General features: G+C 51.2%; 1 protein-coding gene across 4 annotated transcripts in view; it reads right to left on the reverse strand.

Moving 5' to 3' along the window:
* Positions 1-9,282: 9,282 nt before the first annotated feature.
* Positions 9,283-18,612, reverse strand: part of tacc1 (transforming, acidic coiled-coil containing protein 1) — a 37,309-nt gene continuing 27,979 nt past the window's right edge. For 3 of the 4 annotated variants that reach the window (XM_042344465.1, XM_042344464.1, XM_042344463.1), the window contains 9 exons: positions 18,156-18,372; positions 16,594-16,652; positions 13,796-13,945; positions 12,455-12,531; positions 11,757-11,800; positions 11,126-11,286; positions 10,767-10,873; positions 10,269-10,389; positions 9,283-9,595 (listed from right to left, as the gene is read on the reverse strand). In XM_042344465.1, coding sequence (XP_042200399.1) covers positions 9,527-9,595; positions 10,269-10,389; positions 10,767-10,873; positions 11,126-11,286; positions 11,757-11,800; positions 12,455-12,531; positions 13,796-13,945; positions 16,594-16,652; positions 18,156-18,372 — 1,005 coding nt within the window. In that variant the 3' untranslated portion in view covers positions 9,283-9,526. Of the gene's footprint in view, positions 9,596-10,268; positions 10,390-10,766; positions 10,874-11,125; positions 11,333-11,756; positions 11,801-12,454; positions 12,532-13,795; positions 13,946-16,593; positions 16,653-18,155; positions 18,373-18,612 lie in introns of those variants that run through there. The other variant, XM_042344466.1, reaches the window with a different exon arrangement.

Here is an 18,612-nt window from a genome sequence, read left to right on the forward strand (position 1 = left end):
CATGGAATTAAATAATTTTGGGGCAATTTATGGCACCATTGCTACCTCTGAGTATGGAATTGGCTTTGAACACACTATAGCCGGTGCGCTATCACTTTGCACGGCCTAATATATTAATAGATGATTAATATTTAGTAATTATTAATAATTAATAGTAATATGCAATTAAAATGTATACACAATACACAGTCACTACGCATTACACTGTGAAGCGCTTTGAGACATCTCGAAGACATGATAAGGCGCTGTATCGAATGCCAGGATTATTATTATTATTATCATCATTATTATATCCTCTTGTCCTTTGCCGTCTGCAGTGCCGGTGTCAAGTCCGCTGCTGTCCACCTCCCACTGCGCCCACTGCGCCCACTCCCACTGAGTGGCACTGCGCCAACGCGAATTGTCGTTGCGATCGCGCCAGCTTAATCCTTCCCGTAACCCGGCGAACACATCGCTGGCAGAGTTCTCGGTCAGCGCCCGCGCCACGTTTGAGTCGAGGGCTTTAGTTCCTTCGGATTCACCCAAAGTGACCGTCACTTTCAGTTATTCCCCCTCGGGGAGCCCTCTTCCCCGGATCGCTGGGCTGCCAAACGGGGAAGAACTCCCCACGGATTCAAACACGCTGAGCACTTGAAAGCTCCCAGATGTCTGGCCAGATGGCCCTTTTGCAGGGACCCAGTCCGTGTGTGTCTTGTCGATGCCAAAGCCGTCAGACTTGGCGCGGTGTGTGTGTGTGTGTGTGTGTGGGTGTGTGGGGTGGTGGGGGGGGCATCGCTGTGCGAGAAGGCGCTGGGTCGAATCGTTGCGGATAATAAGGTCCCAACTGTAGTCGTCGGTGCCACGCAGGCTTCGGGCGGTGAACGAGTTGCAGCTTGTGATGGGTGAGGTGTCGGCCGTGGCTCGTACAACGTGGGCTGAGAGCTGTCGAAACTCACAGTGGAAAGGGGCGTTCGCACAACTGAAACGCTTACGTCCGTGTTGTGACCCTCTCTCACCCCCATCACCCCCCCCCACCCTCGCCCAACTCCACCGGCTCCCCATCACTCAGGGGATACAGTTCAAGATCCTGGTCCTCACCTTCAAAGCCCTCCACGGCCTCGGTCCCCCTCCCTACCTCCGTGACCTCCTAAGCCCCTACCAACCTGCCCGCTCCCACCTCGTGGAGCCCCATCCTGCAGCCCCTCCGCCTCGACCCCTCCCTCGCCCCCTTCGAGACCCGTCTGAAGAACCCTCGTTGCGTTCATGCCATGTGCGGCTGCTGTTGGAAGTAAAACCTGCCCTTTGCCCCTAACTTTCACATCAGTCGAGGGTTATTTCAGAGGAATTTATTCGGAACGTAAAAGGTTTCGACTGCGTTTTCTCCAGCGAGGAAACAGAGCACAGATTGTAATCGAGGGTTATCACCTTATTATTCTACAAACGTAAGCGAACGTGACAATAAAACACGGGAATCATCTCAATTATTATTTCAATTGCAAAGACCAAACCGTAACTGGTGGTTAACTGTCGCGTTTCCAGCACTATTCGGCCCATCTTTTCGAGGGTAATATCTTTGGACGGCTCAGCGTTTCGTTTACAGAATTGTAAAGCTTTCGAGACGAATTATTTTCGGGAAACCTCGACATCGTCCCCGCGTTCGGGCCAAAGTTTTTCACGTAGTGGACTTCACGCCATTTCGGTGGAGGGATAGTCGCGCGGTTAAATATCGGATCAGTCGAGGCTCGAAGGAGACAAGACACACGTCGCTCTTTAATATTCTTAAATATTTTGCGTCTCCCCTCAACGAGAATTCTCAAAGACGTTCACAACAGCAAGTCGTTGAAAGGTCGGTGGAAGCCGATTCGATGTCAACGTAGGGAAGCGGGTATATCTGGGGGAGGACAGGTTTGCGGGGCTACGAGGGTGGGGGAGAGAGATCGGGGGGGGTGGGGGTGGGGGGGGTTGGGGGGGGTGGCAGGGAAGTGGGATTAACTTGGACAGCTCTTTTCAAAGGGCCGACACAGACACGATGGGCCGAATGTCCTCCTTCTGCGACTACGATGCTATCAGAAGAGAAAGCACGCTCAAAGGATTTCGTTGCCGTGACCCTGGGGAGGTGGCAGGAGTGGAGTGGGTGGACGTGGGGTGTCGGGTGGGGGGGAAAATTCACTGCAAAAGTCTACCGTAAAGACAGCTCGCAATCAGAGCACTTAACATTAGACTGGGGTTGTCGAGGAGGATGGAGGCGCCAGTGTTCCGAGCGCTGCTTCCTTTGGGTGGACCGTTACAGTCGTCAGTGAAACAGCAGTCCATGTTCACCTCACCAGTGGCGCGATGGGCTCGATCGCAGAAAGCCTTGTACGAGCAAGACCTCATGATACTGTCTGGAAGGGGGTACGTACATAGTTTATTAATATTAATAATAATACTACGAATAATCCACGAAAGGCACAACACGTGCGAAACGCAGCTTGTTCTTGTCGCTACCACGGCTCCGGTCATTATTAATATTAATTATCCACAGCAGTCCTCGCGTTTTGAGACGGCGCCTTCGAGACGTCTCCAAGCGCCTTCACAGGGTACGACTGTGAAGTGTAGTGACTGTTGCGACGCGACAGCAATTTGCCTGCAATTTGAGTCGATTCTTTTTCACCGAGTGGGAGGTTAAGGTGTCGCTTACATCTGCTAAATTGCCTTTAACTCAATGTTATCTGTTAGTCTATATTTATTGACGAAGGCGCATTTCATTCGGGAGCAGGTGACAGGAGCGGACACGTCAAACACAAATCACTTGACAGAGAGAGAGAGAGATACACGGAGTTCCCCGGAGCTCCGGGGTTCGAGTCCTCGCCTCGCGAGCGAGAGGACCCGGGTTCGATTCCCGGGCGGGTCAGGTCGGGGCGAAACGTGGGGCAAGTTTCCTTACTGCCCCCCCCACCCCAACCCACACACGCACACACACACACACACACACACCTCCGTTTACCAGCGGTCGGTAGGAACCCGGTTGTCGGTCGATTGGCCGATCGCTTTTCCGGGGGAAATAATCATTTTTAAGTAATAATGCCTTAAAAAATATAAAGATAATAAAATTGGTGGCTTTGTGGGGGAACGCCGCTGTGCGCAATTGGCTGCCGCGTTTCGCCCACAAACGGACAGTCACTACACTTTACAGTGTGTCCTGTGAAGCGCTTTGAGACGTCTCGAAGTCGAGATAAGACGCCGTATCAAATGCGAGAATTATTATGATTATGATGATTATTATGATTATTATTATCATTATCATCATTATTATCATTATTATCATTATTATCATTATTATCATTATTATTATCATTATTATTAATAGTCCTTTGACACTTGCCTGGTCCTATAATCGTGGAACAACCATCTGCATATTGAGGGCAGGTTTGGGAGCCCTGTTTATTACAATCGTCCTCACTGGAGGCCACACACGTGAAGCAATTCAGAGCCTCACCTGAAAGGAGGAAAAACACACAAAAAAATTAAACCAGAAACCGTTTGCACTTTAAGAACTTTAAGGACCCCCCACACACGCACACGCACACGCACACGCACGCACACGCGTGCACACACGCCTCTGTTTACCAGCAGTCAGTGGGAACCCGGTTGTTAGTCGATCGGCCGATCGCTTTTCCGGGAATAATAATCCCTTCGAAAAATATATACAGTATAATAATTTGGTCACTTGACCCGCGGCTGTTTGTGTGAGTGAGTGAGTGAGTGTGTGCGTGCGTGCGTGAGTGAGTGAGTGAGTGAGTGAGTGAGTGCGTGAGTGAGTGAGTGAGTGAGTGCGTGAGTGAGTGAGTGAGTGAGTGAGTGAGTGAGTGAGTGAGTGCGTGAGTGAGTGCGTGAGTGAGTGAGTGAGTGAGTGAGTGAGTGAGTGAGTGAGTGAGTGAGTGCGTGAGTGAGTGAGTGAGTGAGTGAGTGAGTGCGTGAGTGAGTGAGTGAGTGAGTGAGTGCGTGAGTGAGTGAGTGAGAGAGTGAGTGAGTGAGTGAGTGAGTGCGTGCGAGAGTGAGTGAGTGAGTGAGTGAGGATTCTTGACAGACAAAACACACAGTCACCGCGCTTTACAGTGTATCCCGTAAAGCGCTTTGAGACGTCTCGAAAGAGGTGATGAGGCGTCGGGTCAAATGCAATGATGATTATTATTATTATTATTATTATTATTATTATTATTTTTTATCTGTCTTCAGAGCAGGTCTGTGCTCGTCCCCGGCTAACCGTGGGTTATCGAGCGCTTCAGTGGGGAGAAGGTTGCGCCACATTCTTTGGACGTAGTGAGTTATTACAACGTTCTGCCGAACGTTCTCCTTTCAGGAAGTGGTTAGAAGTTGCAGCACTTACAGCCGCGTACAGTAGGACAGAATATCAGGAGGTCGGAGCCAAACTGAGCTGCGTTCAGTCGTGTAATGGCTGCACTGTAATACTCAGGTCAACTCTTATGTTAGACGGTAAATTATAAGTAGGAATTTTGACTCACTCACTCACTCACTCACTCACTCACTCACTCACTCACTCACTCACTCACGCACTCACTCACTCACTCACTCACTCACGCACTCACGCACGCACGCACTCACTCACTCACTCACTCACGCACTCACTCACTCACTCACTCACTCACTCACTCACGCACTCACTCACTCACTCACTCACTCACTCACGCACTCACGCACGCACGCACTCACTCACTCACTCACTCACTCACTCACTCACGCACTCACGCACGCACTCACGCACGCACTCAATCACTCACTCACTCACTCACTCACTCACTCACGCACTCAATCACTCACTCACTCACTCACTCACTCACACACGCACTCAATCACTCACTCAATCACTCACTCACTCACTCACTCACTCACGCACACACGCACGCACTCACTCACTCACTCTTTCTGAGTTTGAGAATAGTATAATAGTAATAATAATAATAATGATGATAATAATCCTCGCATTTGATACAGCGCCTTATTGTGTTTTCGAGACGTCTCAAAGTGCTTCACAGGATCGTCTGTAAAGTGGAGTGACTGTGTGTTTTGTGGGCAAAACGCAGCAGCCGATTGCGCAACAGCGACGTCCCCCACAAACAGCCGCGGGTTGTGACACCAAATTAGATTTATTTATTTATTTAGAAGGGATTATTACCCCCAGAAAAGCCGTCCGCTTTTCTGGGGGTAATAATCCCTTCTGCCGGTGAACATAGGCGCGCGCGTGTGTGTGTGTGTGAGTGTGTGTGTGTGTGTGTGCGCATGTGTATGTGAGTGTGTGTGTGTGAGTGTGTGCGCGCGTGTGTGTGTGTGTGCGTGTGTGTGTGTGTGTGTGTGCGTGTGTGTGTGTGCGTGTGTGTGTGTGTGTGTGTGTGCGTGTGTGTGTGTGTGCGTGTGTGTGTGTGTGCGTGTGTGTGCGTGTGTGTGTGTGCGCGTGTGCGTGTGTGTGTGTGTGCGTGTGTGTGCGTGTGTGTGTGCGTGTGTGTGTGTGCGTGTGTGTGTGTGCGCATGTGCGTGTGTGTGTGTGCGCGTGTGTGTGTGCGCGTGTGTGCGTGAGTGTGTGTGCGTGTGTGTGTGCGCATGTGCGTGTGTGTGTGTGTGTGCGTGTGTGTGCGTGTGTGTGTGTGCGTGTGTGTGTGTGTGCGTGTGCGTGTGTGTGCGCGTGCATGAGTGTGTGTGAGTGCGTGTGCGTGTGTGTGAGTGTGTGTGAGTGTGTGCGCGCGCGTGTGTGTGTGCGCGTGTGTGCGTGAGTGTGTGTGCGCGCGCGTGTGTGTGTGTGAGTGTGTGTGCACGCGCGTGTGTGTGTATGTGTGTGTGTGGCGCGAGGAAACCTGCCCAATGTTTTGTCCTGACCCCTGAGCCACAGGACTGCATGTGAGGCACTATATCAAGTGCAAGTACTGTATTAGTGTTATCTCCTATGTGGTAATCACAGAGATGCTGAGTCCTGTAATTTCTCGCTAAAACACATGTCGTTAACCCTATAGCGTATTCAGTTCAAACCCGGTGCGACTAAGCTCACAAGGTCTGAGCGACCTCTTTACACCTCTGTTTCGGTTTACATACGGAAGATAAATTGCAGCGCGGGTTCAGCTCGCAACAGGAGCGGTATTTCACACAAGAAAACGAGTAGATATGGGATTCCCATTGACGCCGAGCGCAATTGTAGAATAAAACTGATAATAATAATCATAATTATCCCGGCATTTGACCCAGCGCCTTGTCGCGCCCTTCGAGACGTCTCAAAGCGCTTCACAGGATGCACTGTTTTGTGGGCGAAACTGTTCCATCAGAATACAACGACAACAATATATATAAGCAGTCAATGCTTCAGACCCAAACTGGGGGGCTGAGGGGGTGGGGGGGAAAGGAGAGTGACCGAAGGCACAGTCGAAGAGGAGGGTCTTGAGATTGAAAATGACCCCCAAAAGGGGGGGTTTAGCCGTTGGTGTGTTTGTCGCTTGAGGATTAGCGATGAAAGTATTAAAAAAAATTGATATTGAAGGGCACAAACGAAAATTACATCACTATCAAAAACTCAACGGGTTTTAGCTGAAGGTTCGTTCACCAAACTGTCACTTTCTGATCCATCCCAATCGTAAGAGCCGTTGTTAGAATATTCCTCAACAAATTGCTCTGAAAAAGCGTTACGCTCTTCTTTCCCTGAGCACGAATCTCGCCACGAATTGGCCCGAAAATTGGCCAGTTTGCCAATAAGTAAACAGGTGCAAAAGGGAAGTTATTATTTTGCTTCTGAAGCGACAGGATAGCATTGGTTTTGCTATTTTTGGGTCTTTTGTGCAAATGGTTTGCAGTCAGCTCACCGCTGCCACGACTAAAGCAGTTTCGCCCGCAAAACACACAGTCACTGCACTTTACAGTGTATCCTGCGAAGCGCTTTCAGATGTTATTATGATGATTATTACAGTGCGGCTAATTTCTGGTGGGCTACGGCAACCTGCAGTGGCGTCGATTTATTTTTAAATTCATTTTTAAGAGAAAATAATATTTTTTCTCGTACTTACCTTGAAGTGACAGCGAGAGAAACGCAGCCAGAAGCAGGAACCCCTTCATGGTTGGCCAGTCTTCCCAGCTGTGCCGAGAGCCAGAAGAGAAACCGTCGTCCTGTATTTAAAGCTTATTATTAATCCATTTCGGTCCGTGCATGAATAGTCTAAAGATAAGGTGCTTATAGAAGGCATTTAATACCCAAACAAGACGCGTATCAGGGCACAATGCAAGGATGACATTGAGGAGACTCTGTCGTTTACCTCGACTGATTTGTGTTTATTTCTTTGCCAACTCTCTCGCTGTTGGATACAGGACATCATCCTCGCCTTTGACACAGCGCCTCATCACGTCTTCGAGACGTCTCAAAGCGCTTCACGGGGTTACACCGTAAAGTGGGTATTTTGTGGGCGAAACGCGGCAGCCAATTGCGCACAGCAGCGTCCCCACAAACAGCCGTGGGATTGAGTGACCAAATTAAATTTATTTTTTGAAGGGATTATTACCCCCGGAAAGCGATCCCCCAATCGACTGATAACCGGGTTCCTACTGACTGCTGATAAACAGAGCCGTGTGTGTGTGTGTGTGTATGTGGAGGAAGGAAACTTGCCCAACGTTTCGTTGGGGGCGAAGCAGAGGGACTGCCGGATGGAGTTCCATAGGGTGGGGGCAGAGAGGCTGAAGGCCCGACCTCTGATGGTGGGGCAGACGAGGCTTGGGGACGTGAGGAGCCCACCGAGCGGAGGGAGCGGGCGGGATAGTAGGGGGGGGGGGGTCACAGAGGTAGGAGGGTGAGGCTGTGGAGGGCTTTGAAGGTGAGGACCAGGATCTTGAACACATTGGATATAGTCCTAAACCACTCCTTAGCTTTGCGTCGCAACAAAGAAGTAGTTCCAAACGACCGCCGCAGTTATCGAAAGTGGATTCCCACCATCGTTTTATTCAGGCAATGAACAATGGAAAAAAATATATTAGTTCATGGAAATACAATTTTATAATATCTGCTCCGTTTTTGTCACCGTTATAATTTTTAAAAATCTTCATGGACTATAACATACAAAAGACAAAGTATCTATTTATAAAAGTTATGGGGATGAAACGAGGTGAAAAGCAGCTGAACGTGGGGTGGGGGCGGAGGGGGGTAAAAGGCAGGGAAACAAGTTCGAAGCTGACCATGTTAAAGCTTGTGCAAAAAAGGAATTGTTCGATGACTTGTGTTTGACTCACCAATTAATACACAACATTATCAGAAATACTGACAAATAACACCAAATTAAATACAACCACCACTGGTTTCCCAATTTCTTGCCGTGATCTGCTGCGATAGTTGGACAACCGGCCCCAACAATAATAAAATAATAATAATAATCATCCTCGCGTTTTGAATCCAGAGCCTTATCACATCTCCGAGACGTCTCAAAGTGCTTCACGGGATACACTGTGAAGTGGAGTGACTGTACAGTCAATTGCGCACAGCTGTGTCCCACAAACAGTCGTGGATTGAAGTGGCCAATTTATTATTAATATTATTATTATTATTATTATTATTTTCACATATCACACACGGCCGCAATGATCTGTAAATATTGCTTTTGCCAAACAGAGAATAGTCATCGCAAAGAAGAACGCAGGAATATTTACTATCATCGGGATCAGAGCTTAAATTGTCAATAATATTAACATGGAATTGTTCAGTGTAGACATTTTTGTGCATTGAGCAGTCCGTTATATTTGATGATATGGCACACATAGAGATGCAAGTTATTTTAAGATTGTTTTGCGAGACGTTTAAAGAAGCCATTCGTTTGTTAGCGTGTAAAAGTGTTCACACTCTCACCCCAAGCCTCGATCCCAGAATCTTGAAACCCCTGAGTATCAAAATGGTAGGAAATCCTGAGAAAAATTAGTTTTCTTCAGTTAAACCCTTTTGAAAATAAGATATTTTAGTCTGATCGATGTCTTACATCCACCTTTTAGAATACTGTATATTCACAGAATGGGCGAGGTCAGATTGGTACAACACCACTGATAATCCTCGCGTTTGATATAGCGCCTCATCACGTCTTCGAGACGTCTCAGAGCTCTTCACAGGATATACTGTAAAGCGCAGTGACTGTGTGTCTTGTGGGGGAGACAGCGTTGGGTTTAAATCAGTCACTGGAAGTAATTTGAGTAAAACCACTTATAGCGATTACACACAAACCTTTGGGTTGGCTCCTTTGAACGCTTAATATCTCTGGAACACAATCACACACACGAGGTGCGGGGGTGGGGGGGGGGGGGTGGGAGACCTGTAGCCTTGGAAATGTTTTGGCAATTTCGTTTTTTTTGTGCAGTGAACACGGGGACCAAGACAGACCTACGAGCGACGTGTGCTTTGCAGCCGGGCGAGCGTTGACATTTAGGAGGGTCAGTGCTTTGTACACGGGGGTGGAATTTTCCGGGTAACGAAGGTCGGTACAAAGCTTTAGCGAGCAAACGTGCGCGTGTGGGCGTGTGCGTGTGTTTTCCTTTTCGGGCTTCAGTTGACTTTCCCCAGTTTGGCGATGAGCTCGTCGCAGATCTTGGTCAATTCTTCGATCTCTTGGTTCTGCAATTTAAGACGTATTCGACATGAGCCGCTGGTTTCGAAACCAAAGCACTCGCTCGCTTTCCTCCCGCGTGAGATGATTTAAGCACGAATACGCAGTCAAACAGCTTGGGTTTGGAGAGACGAGAGAGGCCGGGATCGTTCTCCTTGGAGCCGAGAAGGTTGAGGGGGAGATTTAATCGAGGGGTTCAAAATTTCGATGAGTAGGAGCAGACAGGGGAGGGCGGGCGGGTGGGCCGGTAACCAGAGGCCACAGGTTTAAGATGATCGGGAAAAAGAACCGGAGGGGAGATGAGGGGACTTTTTTTTACCCAGAGAGTTGTTACGGTCTCGAACGCACGGCCTGAAAGGGCGGGTGGGAGCAGATTCAATGACAACGTTCAAAAGGGAATTAGAGAGGGACTTGAGAAGGAAAGGTTTGCGGGGGAGGGGGGCGGGGGGTTTGGGGTGAGAGCGCGGGGGGAGTGGGGGGACTGATTGGGCAGCTCTTTCAAAGAGCCAACACAAGCACGATGGGCCGAATGGCCTCCTTCTGTGCCGTAAGATTCTTTGATTCCAATAGCGGGCTACATGGCCAGTGGTACAACATGGTGTCATAAGAGTACGAGGTGTTTGTGTGCGGACGGGCTGAGAACAGAGCGTTAAATGAACCTTGGCCCCTCAGTCTCTTTACCTTCTGCTGAATCGTCCTGTCCAGCGAGTCTACTTTCATTTGCTCCTTCCGTAAACTGGCTTGCATGGCCGCACCTTCTGCGCTGGCCTTACCACGTACTTGAGCAATCTCCTCGTTGGCCCTGCGATCACAGCGTAAGTCATCAGTAAGAGCAATTGCGCAACTGCCTCTGGGTCAGGAATTGGTTTGCTTCATGGCTTTGGTCCAACCAGGACCACCACAGGTCCTTGTCACGTGGGGTTTACCGCCCCTTTTTGTCTGGATCGTCCGACTACACCATCCCACCGCAACAGCGGCCTTCAAGTGGGGTAGGATTCCAGAGGGCAGGACTGTGGCAGAGTCTGACCCCAAGCCAAGGAGTGAGGAGGGAGGGGGGAGGTGACCGTAAGCACGACCCAAAAAAGGATCGAATGCTGGGTGGGGTGGGGGACACTTAACCCTAGAAATCTGTGCCTGGCGCGAAGAACAATCATTAGGTTGTAGAGAGTTAATACTCACTTGTCCAGTTTTTCCTCCGCGTGGAGTTTGAGAGCCTGATATCTTGCCTCTTCCTGTTTGACCCTGGCCAGATAATCCTGAGCACATTTCTTCAGTACCTCTTCGTTCTTCGGATGCAAAACATCAATATTTAGAGTTTTTCGGAGCCTCGTTTTGATTATCTCCACCCCCCCCGCACCCCACCACCTCCCCCACCCCCAAAAAAAACCCCAAATGATAATTTGGTCACTGCAAAGAGGTTTGAGACATCTCGAAGACATGATGAGACTCTGGATCAAACGCCAGGATTATTATTGTCATTATTTTACATTTTTGATGAAGGTCGCGGTTCAAGGAAGCGGAAAACATTTGCGGTTTACCTTCTTAAATCCTTCCAACACCCCCTTCATGTTCTCGTATCTCCTGAAGAGATCCGAGAGGGATCTTTCGACTGAGTTAAGGTCTGCCAAGGCCTGGTCCTTCTCCATGATCAGCTGTTGCATGGACGTCTGAGAAGCCATCTTGTTGTGCTGTTCGTCTTCTGATGGGAACAATGGACGAAATGGTCACGTGGAGACCGGCGCAAGCTGGGTAAAACAACAACAACAACAACAGCTGGCGTTTACACTGCGCCCCCTCACGCGGGATAGCGTCCCAGAGCGCTTGAGAGTGACCGTAGATCCCGGTCGATGAGGAAGGTCTACAGGCGCGATGGGGGAGGAGGGAGGGTGAGGTCGGTGGTGTGGTGGTGGGAGGGGGGGTGAGGAGGGATTTGGGGGGGAGAGAGAGAGAGAGAGTGACGGAGTTTCGGGGGCGTGGAGGCTGAAAGCGGGGCAGCCGATGTCGGAACGGAGGAGGGCGCGAGGGGACAAGCGGGGGGCTGGAGCCGGTTGAGAGGAGGCAGCGGGCGGGGGCGGGTGGGAGGGGGGGGGGGGGGGGGGGAGAAAACAAGGTTTAGAATCGTAAAGGAAAGAATACGTCGATTTTCGAACGAAGCAGTGGGAAAAATACCTATCATCTGTGCGATCGTTTTCTCGTATTCGGCAACAATTTTCCTGCGAAGACAGAGGGCGCCACAAGTCATTGATCTTCTCCGGAATTGGATCGCGTGGTCTACCACGTTGACCTGTGACCGCGCCCCGAAACTCTGTCACACTCTCCCTCTCTCTCTCCCTCGCTCCATCTTCCTTCCCCGTCTTCAGCTCGGGCCCGAAGACCTACCTCTTCGACCGTGCCCACGGTCACTTCTTCCCCCCTCCCTCCTCCCCTCCCCTCCCCTCCCCACCGCCGGCTCGGAGTGTGCGTTGGCGTGGGGGCGGGTGGGGTCACTGCTGGAGTCTAACCATCTAAACCCACACACAGCTCCGGCCATTGATGTCGCTGTCTGGCCGAGCTTTCCCGCTGCTTGTCCGGCTTGGACCCCCCTCCCCGTTAGTTAGTTAGTGAGTGAGTGAGTGAGTGAGTGAGTGAGTGAGTGAGTGTGTGAGTGAGTGAGTGAGTGAGTGAGTGAGTGAGTGAGTGAGTTAGTTAGTTAGTTAGGGCTTTGGCTGCGGGGTTAACAGGAGCCGAGGGGGAGGATTTCCTGCCCCCAATGACTGGTCAACTGCACAATAATAGTCAGTTCCCTCTAAATAACTGGTGAGCAGTTCCTCAATCAGGTGCGTTACGGTGCTGTTATCAATCGTAAATAATATCGGGTATAATGTTACCGCATCTCGATGACTTCTTGTCTGCTGCCTTCGTATTTTCGCTTCCACTCGTTCGCCTCCATTTCCTTCTCCACGATCTGCAACGAAAACCATTGATCAGAAACAGAGCCGAAACCCAACCTAAAAGGAAACAGTTGGCGGGACGCCAGTGCTTCGATCCAATGCAAAGAAACAGCTGGGGGGGGGGGGGTGGGCACAGGGTGATGGTGGGTTGCGGGGGGGGAGGTGAAAATGATGGAAGCAAATGGCCTCCAGGTTGATCAGGGCTTCTCCTGCGATGGCACTCACTCGCGCACAGAGAACGCTTCAGATTCATAATCGACTGCATTGTTGAGTTCCTTCCCCCCCATCACCCCAGCCCTCGCCAGCCCCCACTGGCTCCCCCTCACACACACTAACCCCCGTCCCCCCATCACCCCGGCCCTCGCCAGCCCCCACTGGCTCCCCCTCACACACACTAACCCCCGTCCCCCCATCACCCCGGCCCTCGCCAGCCCCCACTGGCTCCCCATCACACACACTAACACCCTCCCCCCATCACCCCGGCCCTCGCCAGCCCCCACTGGCTCCCCTCACACACACTAACCCCCGTCCCCCCATCACCCCGTCCCTCGCCAGCCCCCACTGGCTCCCAATCACCGAACGGATCGACCTCAAGATCCTCTCACACTCGTCTTCAAATCCCTTCACTCCCCGACACCTCCCGACCTCTCCCATCTGCTCATCCCCCAACCCACTACCCGCTGCCTCCGCTCGACCGGCTCCGGCCTCCTGCTCGTCCCTCGTGCCCTCCGTTTGGCCATCGGTGGCCGCGCTTTCAGCCATTTTGCCCCCAAAACTGTGTAACTCTCTCCCCCCAATGCCTCTGCCTCACCCCCTTCCCTCCCCATCTTCAGGTCGTGCCTGAAGACCTTCCTCTTCGTCCGTGCCTTAGGTCACTTCCCCCCCACCCGCCCACCCCACCCCATGCTCCGCCACTGTCAAGAGCTCTGGGACGCTATCCTGTATGGTGGTGGGGGGGGGCGGGCGTTGTGTAAACACAAGCTGTTGTTCCTGATCTGAGGAATCCCCCCCTCCCTCCCCACCCACCTTTTTGGATCGTGCTTACGGTCACCTCCCTCCCTCCCTCACACCCCCCCCCCCGGCTCGGGGGGGGGTCAGGCCCCGCCACCGTCGAGCGCGATGAGGACTCAACCCCGGGGGCTGTGTAAACGCCAGTTGTCGTCGAACGGGTTTGACTGCACAAACGGGGAGCCAACCGGAGGTTAGCAAAGCTTCCAGGCGGGAATTAACAGCAGCGTTTCATGCGGGGTTTGGGTTAGGAACACAGGGAATTTTTACCTCTTCTCGGATTAGGCTCAGGACAGCTGTTTTATCGGCCTCGATCCTGCAGAGTTCATCCCTCCCGCAACAATCCATTTCGCCCAGGACCGCCTGAAAAGACAGAGTGGACTCACTACTGCCCAGTTCCATGGCAGAGAAAGGTATTTGCTGCGGGGAAACAAGAAACCATCACTGTTACCATCACGCCATTTCCTGGAGATAATATTCCTCAAGTACATAAGGATTTGCCGGGCGAAAAGGAGACCGAGTACCATCTCGTTCTCCTTCCGCCATCCTGGCAGTCGCTTGACATGTCACGTTCCCCCGAATTATACTCTCGACTATTTATTTTCCAGCGGTTAATCGATCTCATTTGCTCATGAAACAAACGTCTGCTTTCTGCTCCCACCCTCTGTCTCCCTTCGGGAGCCGATTCCACGAGTTCTCCCGCTCGCCCAAGTAGATTTATTCTGAATTTAAGTCCCTTCAATCGCAAGGCCTTGACCTCCGGTTCTACTGTTCAGCACGAGATAAAACATCTTATCGAGATCTACGTTGGCTTTTTCACTGGGAAATCCAAGCCATACAACCACTGAGAAATATTAACAGTAGCTCTTAAAGGAATAAATGATTCGCCAGCAATAGATATTTTCCGCCCACGGCCGATTCAAAAGTGACTGCCTATCCTGTGAAGCGCTTTGAGACGTCTCGAAGACGCGATGAGGCGCTGCGTCAGATGTCAGGATTATTATGATTCTATTTTTAACACTGACAAAGTGTCAACACACTTGCGATGGCTCAGGTGGAACAAAACCTTACAGACTCGGATGGATGGAACCGAAACCCATTTAGTTTCTGGAAGCAACAATCACAGAATCACAGAATTATACGGCGCAGAAGGAGGCCATTCGGTCCATCGTGTCTGTGACGGCTCTTTGGAAAGAGCTTCCAAATCAACCTCACTCCCCCGCTCTCTCCCCGTAGCCCTGATCAACCCCACTCCCCCCGCTCTCTCCCCATAGCCCTGATCAACCCCACTCCCCCCGCGCTCTCCCCATAGCCCTGATCAACCCCACTCCCCCGCTCTCTCCCCATAGCCCCGATCAACCCCACTCCCCCGCTCTCTCCCCATAGCCCTGATCAACCCCACTCCCCCGCTCTCTCCCCATAGCCCTGATCAACCCCACTCCCCCGCTCTCTCCCCATAGCCCTGATCAACCCCACTCCCCCGCTCTCTCCCCATAGCCCTGATCAACCCCACTCCCCCGCTCTCTCCCCATAGCTCTGATCAACCCCACTCCCCCGCTCTCTCCCCATAGCTCTGCAAACGTGTCCTCACCAAATAATTATCTATCTCTTAAAAATTGTTATGGAATCGGTTCCCACCGGCCTTTCAGGCAATGCATTCCAGATACCAACAGCTCGCTGTGTGAGAACATTTCTCCTCCCCTCCCCTCTGATTCTTTTAACAACTATTTAAAATTGACGCCCTCGGGTTACCGACCCACCGCCAGTGGGAATAGTTCCTCATTGTTCACTGTCATAACTTTGAAAACTTCTATCAAGTCTCCTCTTAACCTTCTCTGCTCCAGGGAGAATAATCCGAGCCTCTCTCGCCTCTCGTGATAACTGAAGTCCCTCATTCCTGATACCATTCTGGTCAATCTCCTTTGCGCCCTCTCCAATGCCTTGACATCCTTCCTAAAGTGTGGGGCCCAGAACTGAGCACAGTCTCTAACTGAGGCCTAACCAGTGATATTATATTAAGGTTCATCATAACAATGTCTGCGTGCACAATTAATCCGCCAATTTAACAGGGGGTAGCAGGATGCCTTTGACTGCTTGAAGACTATGATGGACCTTCAAAGGGAAACCAATTGTGCTGATGGAATGAAACTTTCCCCGACTTGAAAATTCAACCTTGACCGCCTGTCTGGAACCTCGCCAGTTGGGTGTTGCTCCGCAGATGTCCTTGTCTGGATTGGAACAGTTATACATTCCTCTATAATCTCTTTGTGGACTTCCCTGTAGCTCAGTGGTTAGAGCCCGCGCCTCGCAAGCGAGAGGACCCGGGTTCAATTCCCAGGCGGGTCAGGGCAGGGCGAAACGTTGTGCAAGTTTCCTTACTCCCCTCCCACCCCCAACCCCCCCACCCGCCCCCCCCCACACACACACACACACACACGCCTCTGGTTACCAGCAGTCAGTAGGAACCCGGTTGTTAGTCGATTGGCCGATCGTTTTTCTGGGGGTAATAATCCCTCCAAAAAAAATAATAATTTGGTCACTTCAACCCACGGCTGTTCGTGTGGGGGACGCTGCTGTGCACAATTGGCTGCCGCGTTTCGCCCACAAAATACACAGTCACTACACTTTACAGTGTATCCTGTGAAGCGCTTTGAGACGCCTTGAAGACGTGATGAGGCGCTGTATCAAATCGAGGATTATTATTATAATTATTTGTACTCCAAATGATAATCAGCGATCACCCTATCACTGTGCGCTCCTCACAACTCACTCACTCACCCACCCACACATCCCGCCTTCCCCGACCTCCACCCACCCACCCATCCCGGCCTCCACCCCTTCCTGATGCCAACCGCCAGCTCGGGAGCAGCCGAGCTGTTCAAAGCGCTTCACGGGATACCACCGTAAAGTGTAGTGACTGCGTGTTTCCGTGGGCGAAATGTGCTCAAGTTAGATTTGATGGTCTCAGGTACAAATACTTTGAAGGTAACAACAACAACAACAGCAGCAGCAACAACAACAACAGCAGCTCCCATGCAAGTTAGTCCAGTAAATCTTGTGATACTTACAGGTACTGAAGTCCCATGTTCCTGATGGTCTAACTCTTTCGATTTGACAGCATCTGAAACTGAAGCAGAGGAACGCTCGTTAGGCTAACGGGATTTTATGTCGCTCCTTTTGGAAAGAAGCAAGCGGTCCTCAAATATCCCGCCATTCCAATCCCGTCCGTACCGGCAACTCCGGAAGTCACTGGAGGTATTTACCGGTCACTGTTTGCCCGGCAGTAAGTAGAAACCCGCTTGTTGGTCGATTGGCGGATCGCTTTCCCGCGGTGGGGGCTTAATCCTCATCCTCACCTACAAGGCCATTCACGGCCTCGCTCCCTCCTACCTCTCTGACCTACTATCCTACTTACCTGCCCGTACCCTCCGTTCCTCTGGCTCCGGTCTGCTCCACATCCCCCGCCCCAACCGCCCTACCATCGGTGGCCTTCAGCCTCTCAGCCCTGAGGCTCTGGAACTCCATCCCCAGTGCCTTCGCCGCTTCCTCCCTTTCCTCCTTCAATGCCGGTCTCAAGACCTTTCTCTTTGACCTTCAGCCTTCAGCTCCACTCTCGCCTCTCTACCCCCTCCTCGCTCCCTCCCTCCCCTCCCCTCACCCTGACCATTTCCCCACTGCTCGGGTCCCGACCCAATTGTCCAGTATCTTGGGACTTCCTCCCGACATGAAAGGCGCTCTATAAATGAAATCTTGTTGTTGTTGTTGTTGTTGTTGTTGTTGTAATAACCCCTTCAAACAATAATAATAATAATGATTTGGTCGCTCGACCCACGACTATTTGTGGGGACGCTGCTGTGCGCGATTGGCTGCCGCGGTTTGCCCACAAAAACACACAGTCACGACACTTTACGGTGTGTCCCGTGAAGCGCTTTGAGACGTCTCGAAGAACGTGATAAGGCGCTGTGTCAAACGCAAGGATTATTATTATTATTATTATTATTATTATTATTGCTGTCTTCCAGAAGGTTTGTGAGACTGACGGACAACCCCACGTTTGACTGGACAAATGCTTCCTCGTCGGTGATTTCTAACGTTAGCACAGGCTATGTTGGTGTCGTACGGAATATTATATTAACATCATTATTATATAACTGAGCCCAGATGACAAGAGTTCGAGATGAAGAGGTCTTTCAGCCCATTTCATCTCGTTCCTCCAGAATACAGCCCTACTCACTGCTTCCCATCACAGGGTCAAGCAATTTCTTGAAGCCACACGGGCTGTTTTGTGTGTTGTCCCACCGAGTTGGGCTTCAAAGTGCCCGGAACGACGCAGCCTTTTCCTAACCACCGAAACGCCTTTAAACACAGGGCGTAAATTCCCGCTCGCCAACCCGCAGCTGAAGAAACCTCCCGGCCGTTCCATCCCAGTCGGGGGAAAAAAAAAAACCCCGAAAGCCGCTTCCCGCCAGTGATCTTTTCCCGATGACAGATAAGACACAAAAAAAAACATAAAACAAACAGGCGAACGGCGTTGCCAAAGGCAGAATGAACTGATCGCCCGTCGCTACGCTCTTGAGTTCTCTCTCCGGAAAGGATTTTTTTTTTTTTTTTTTTTTTCTGGCGCTCTCACATTCGGATGCGGATGAAAATTCCGTCTTATCCGCAGCGGTTGTGAGGGCCGAACATTCGAAAAACTCTAAGTCTTCCTCCGATTCCCCCTTGACGGCTGGCGGTGCGTGTTTTTGGTTGGTGGCTGATGTTGTCGAAGCCAGTTTTTCCTCGTCGGTCGCATGTTGTTCTCTCTGTGCGGTGTCGGGGGTTTGGGAGATTTGAAGAGCTTCGTCGTCCTGAAAGGCAGAGAATCCATCTTACTTTGCCGCGTATTCTTACGCTGTGGCTATCGCCTCAGAGTTTCGATCCCTTCGAGGCTCCGTAATAAGAATTACCCTCGCACTTGGGAGTTCCCTGGAGCTCGGGGGTCGGAGCCCTCGCCGCGCAGGCGAGTGGGGACCCGGGTTCGATTGCCGGGCGGGTCAGGTCAGGGTGAAACGTTGGGCAAGTTTGCTTACCCCCCCCACCCACGCGCC

This window comes from Callorhinchus milii, unplaced genomic scaffold, assembly GCF_018977255.1.
Source record: "Callorhinchus milii isolate IMCB2004 unplaced genomic scaffold, IMCB_Cmil_1.0 Scaffold28, whole genome shotgun sequence".
NCBI classification, from domain to species: domain Eukaryota; kingdom Metazoa; phylum Chordata; class Chondrichthyes; order Chimaeriformes; family Callorhinchidae; genus Callorhinchus; species Callorhinchus milii.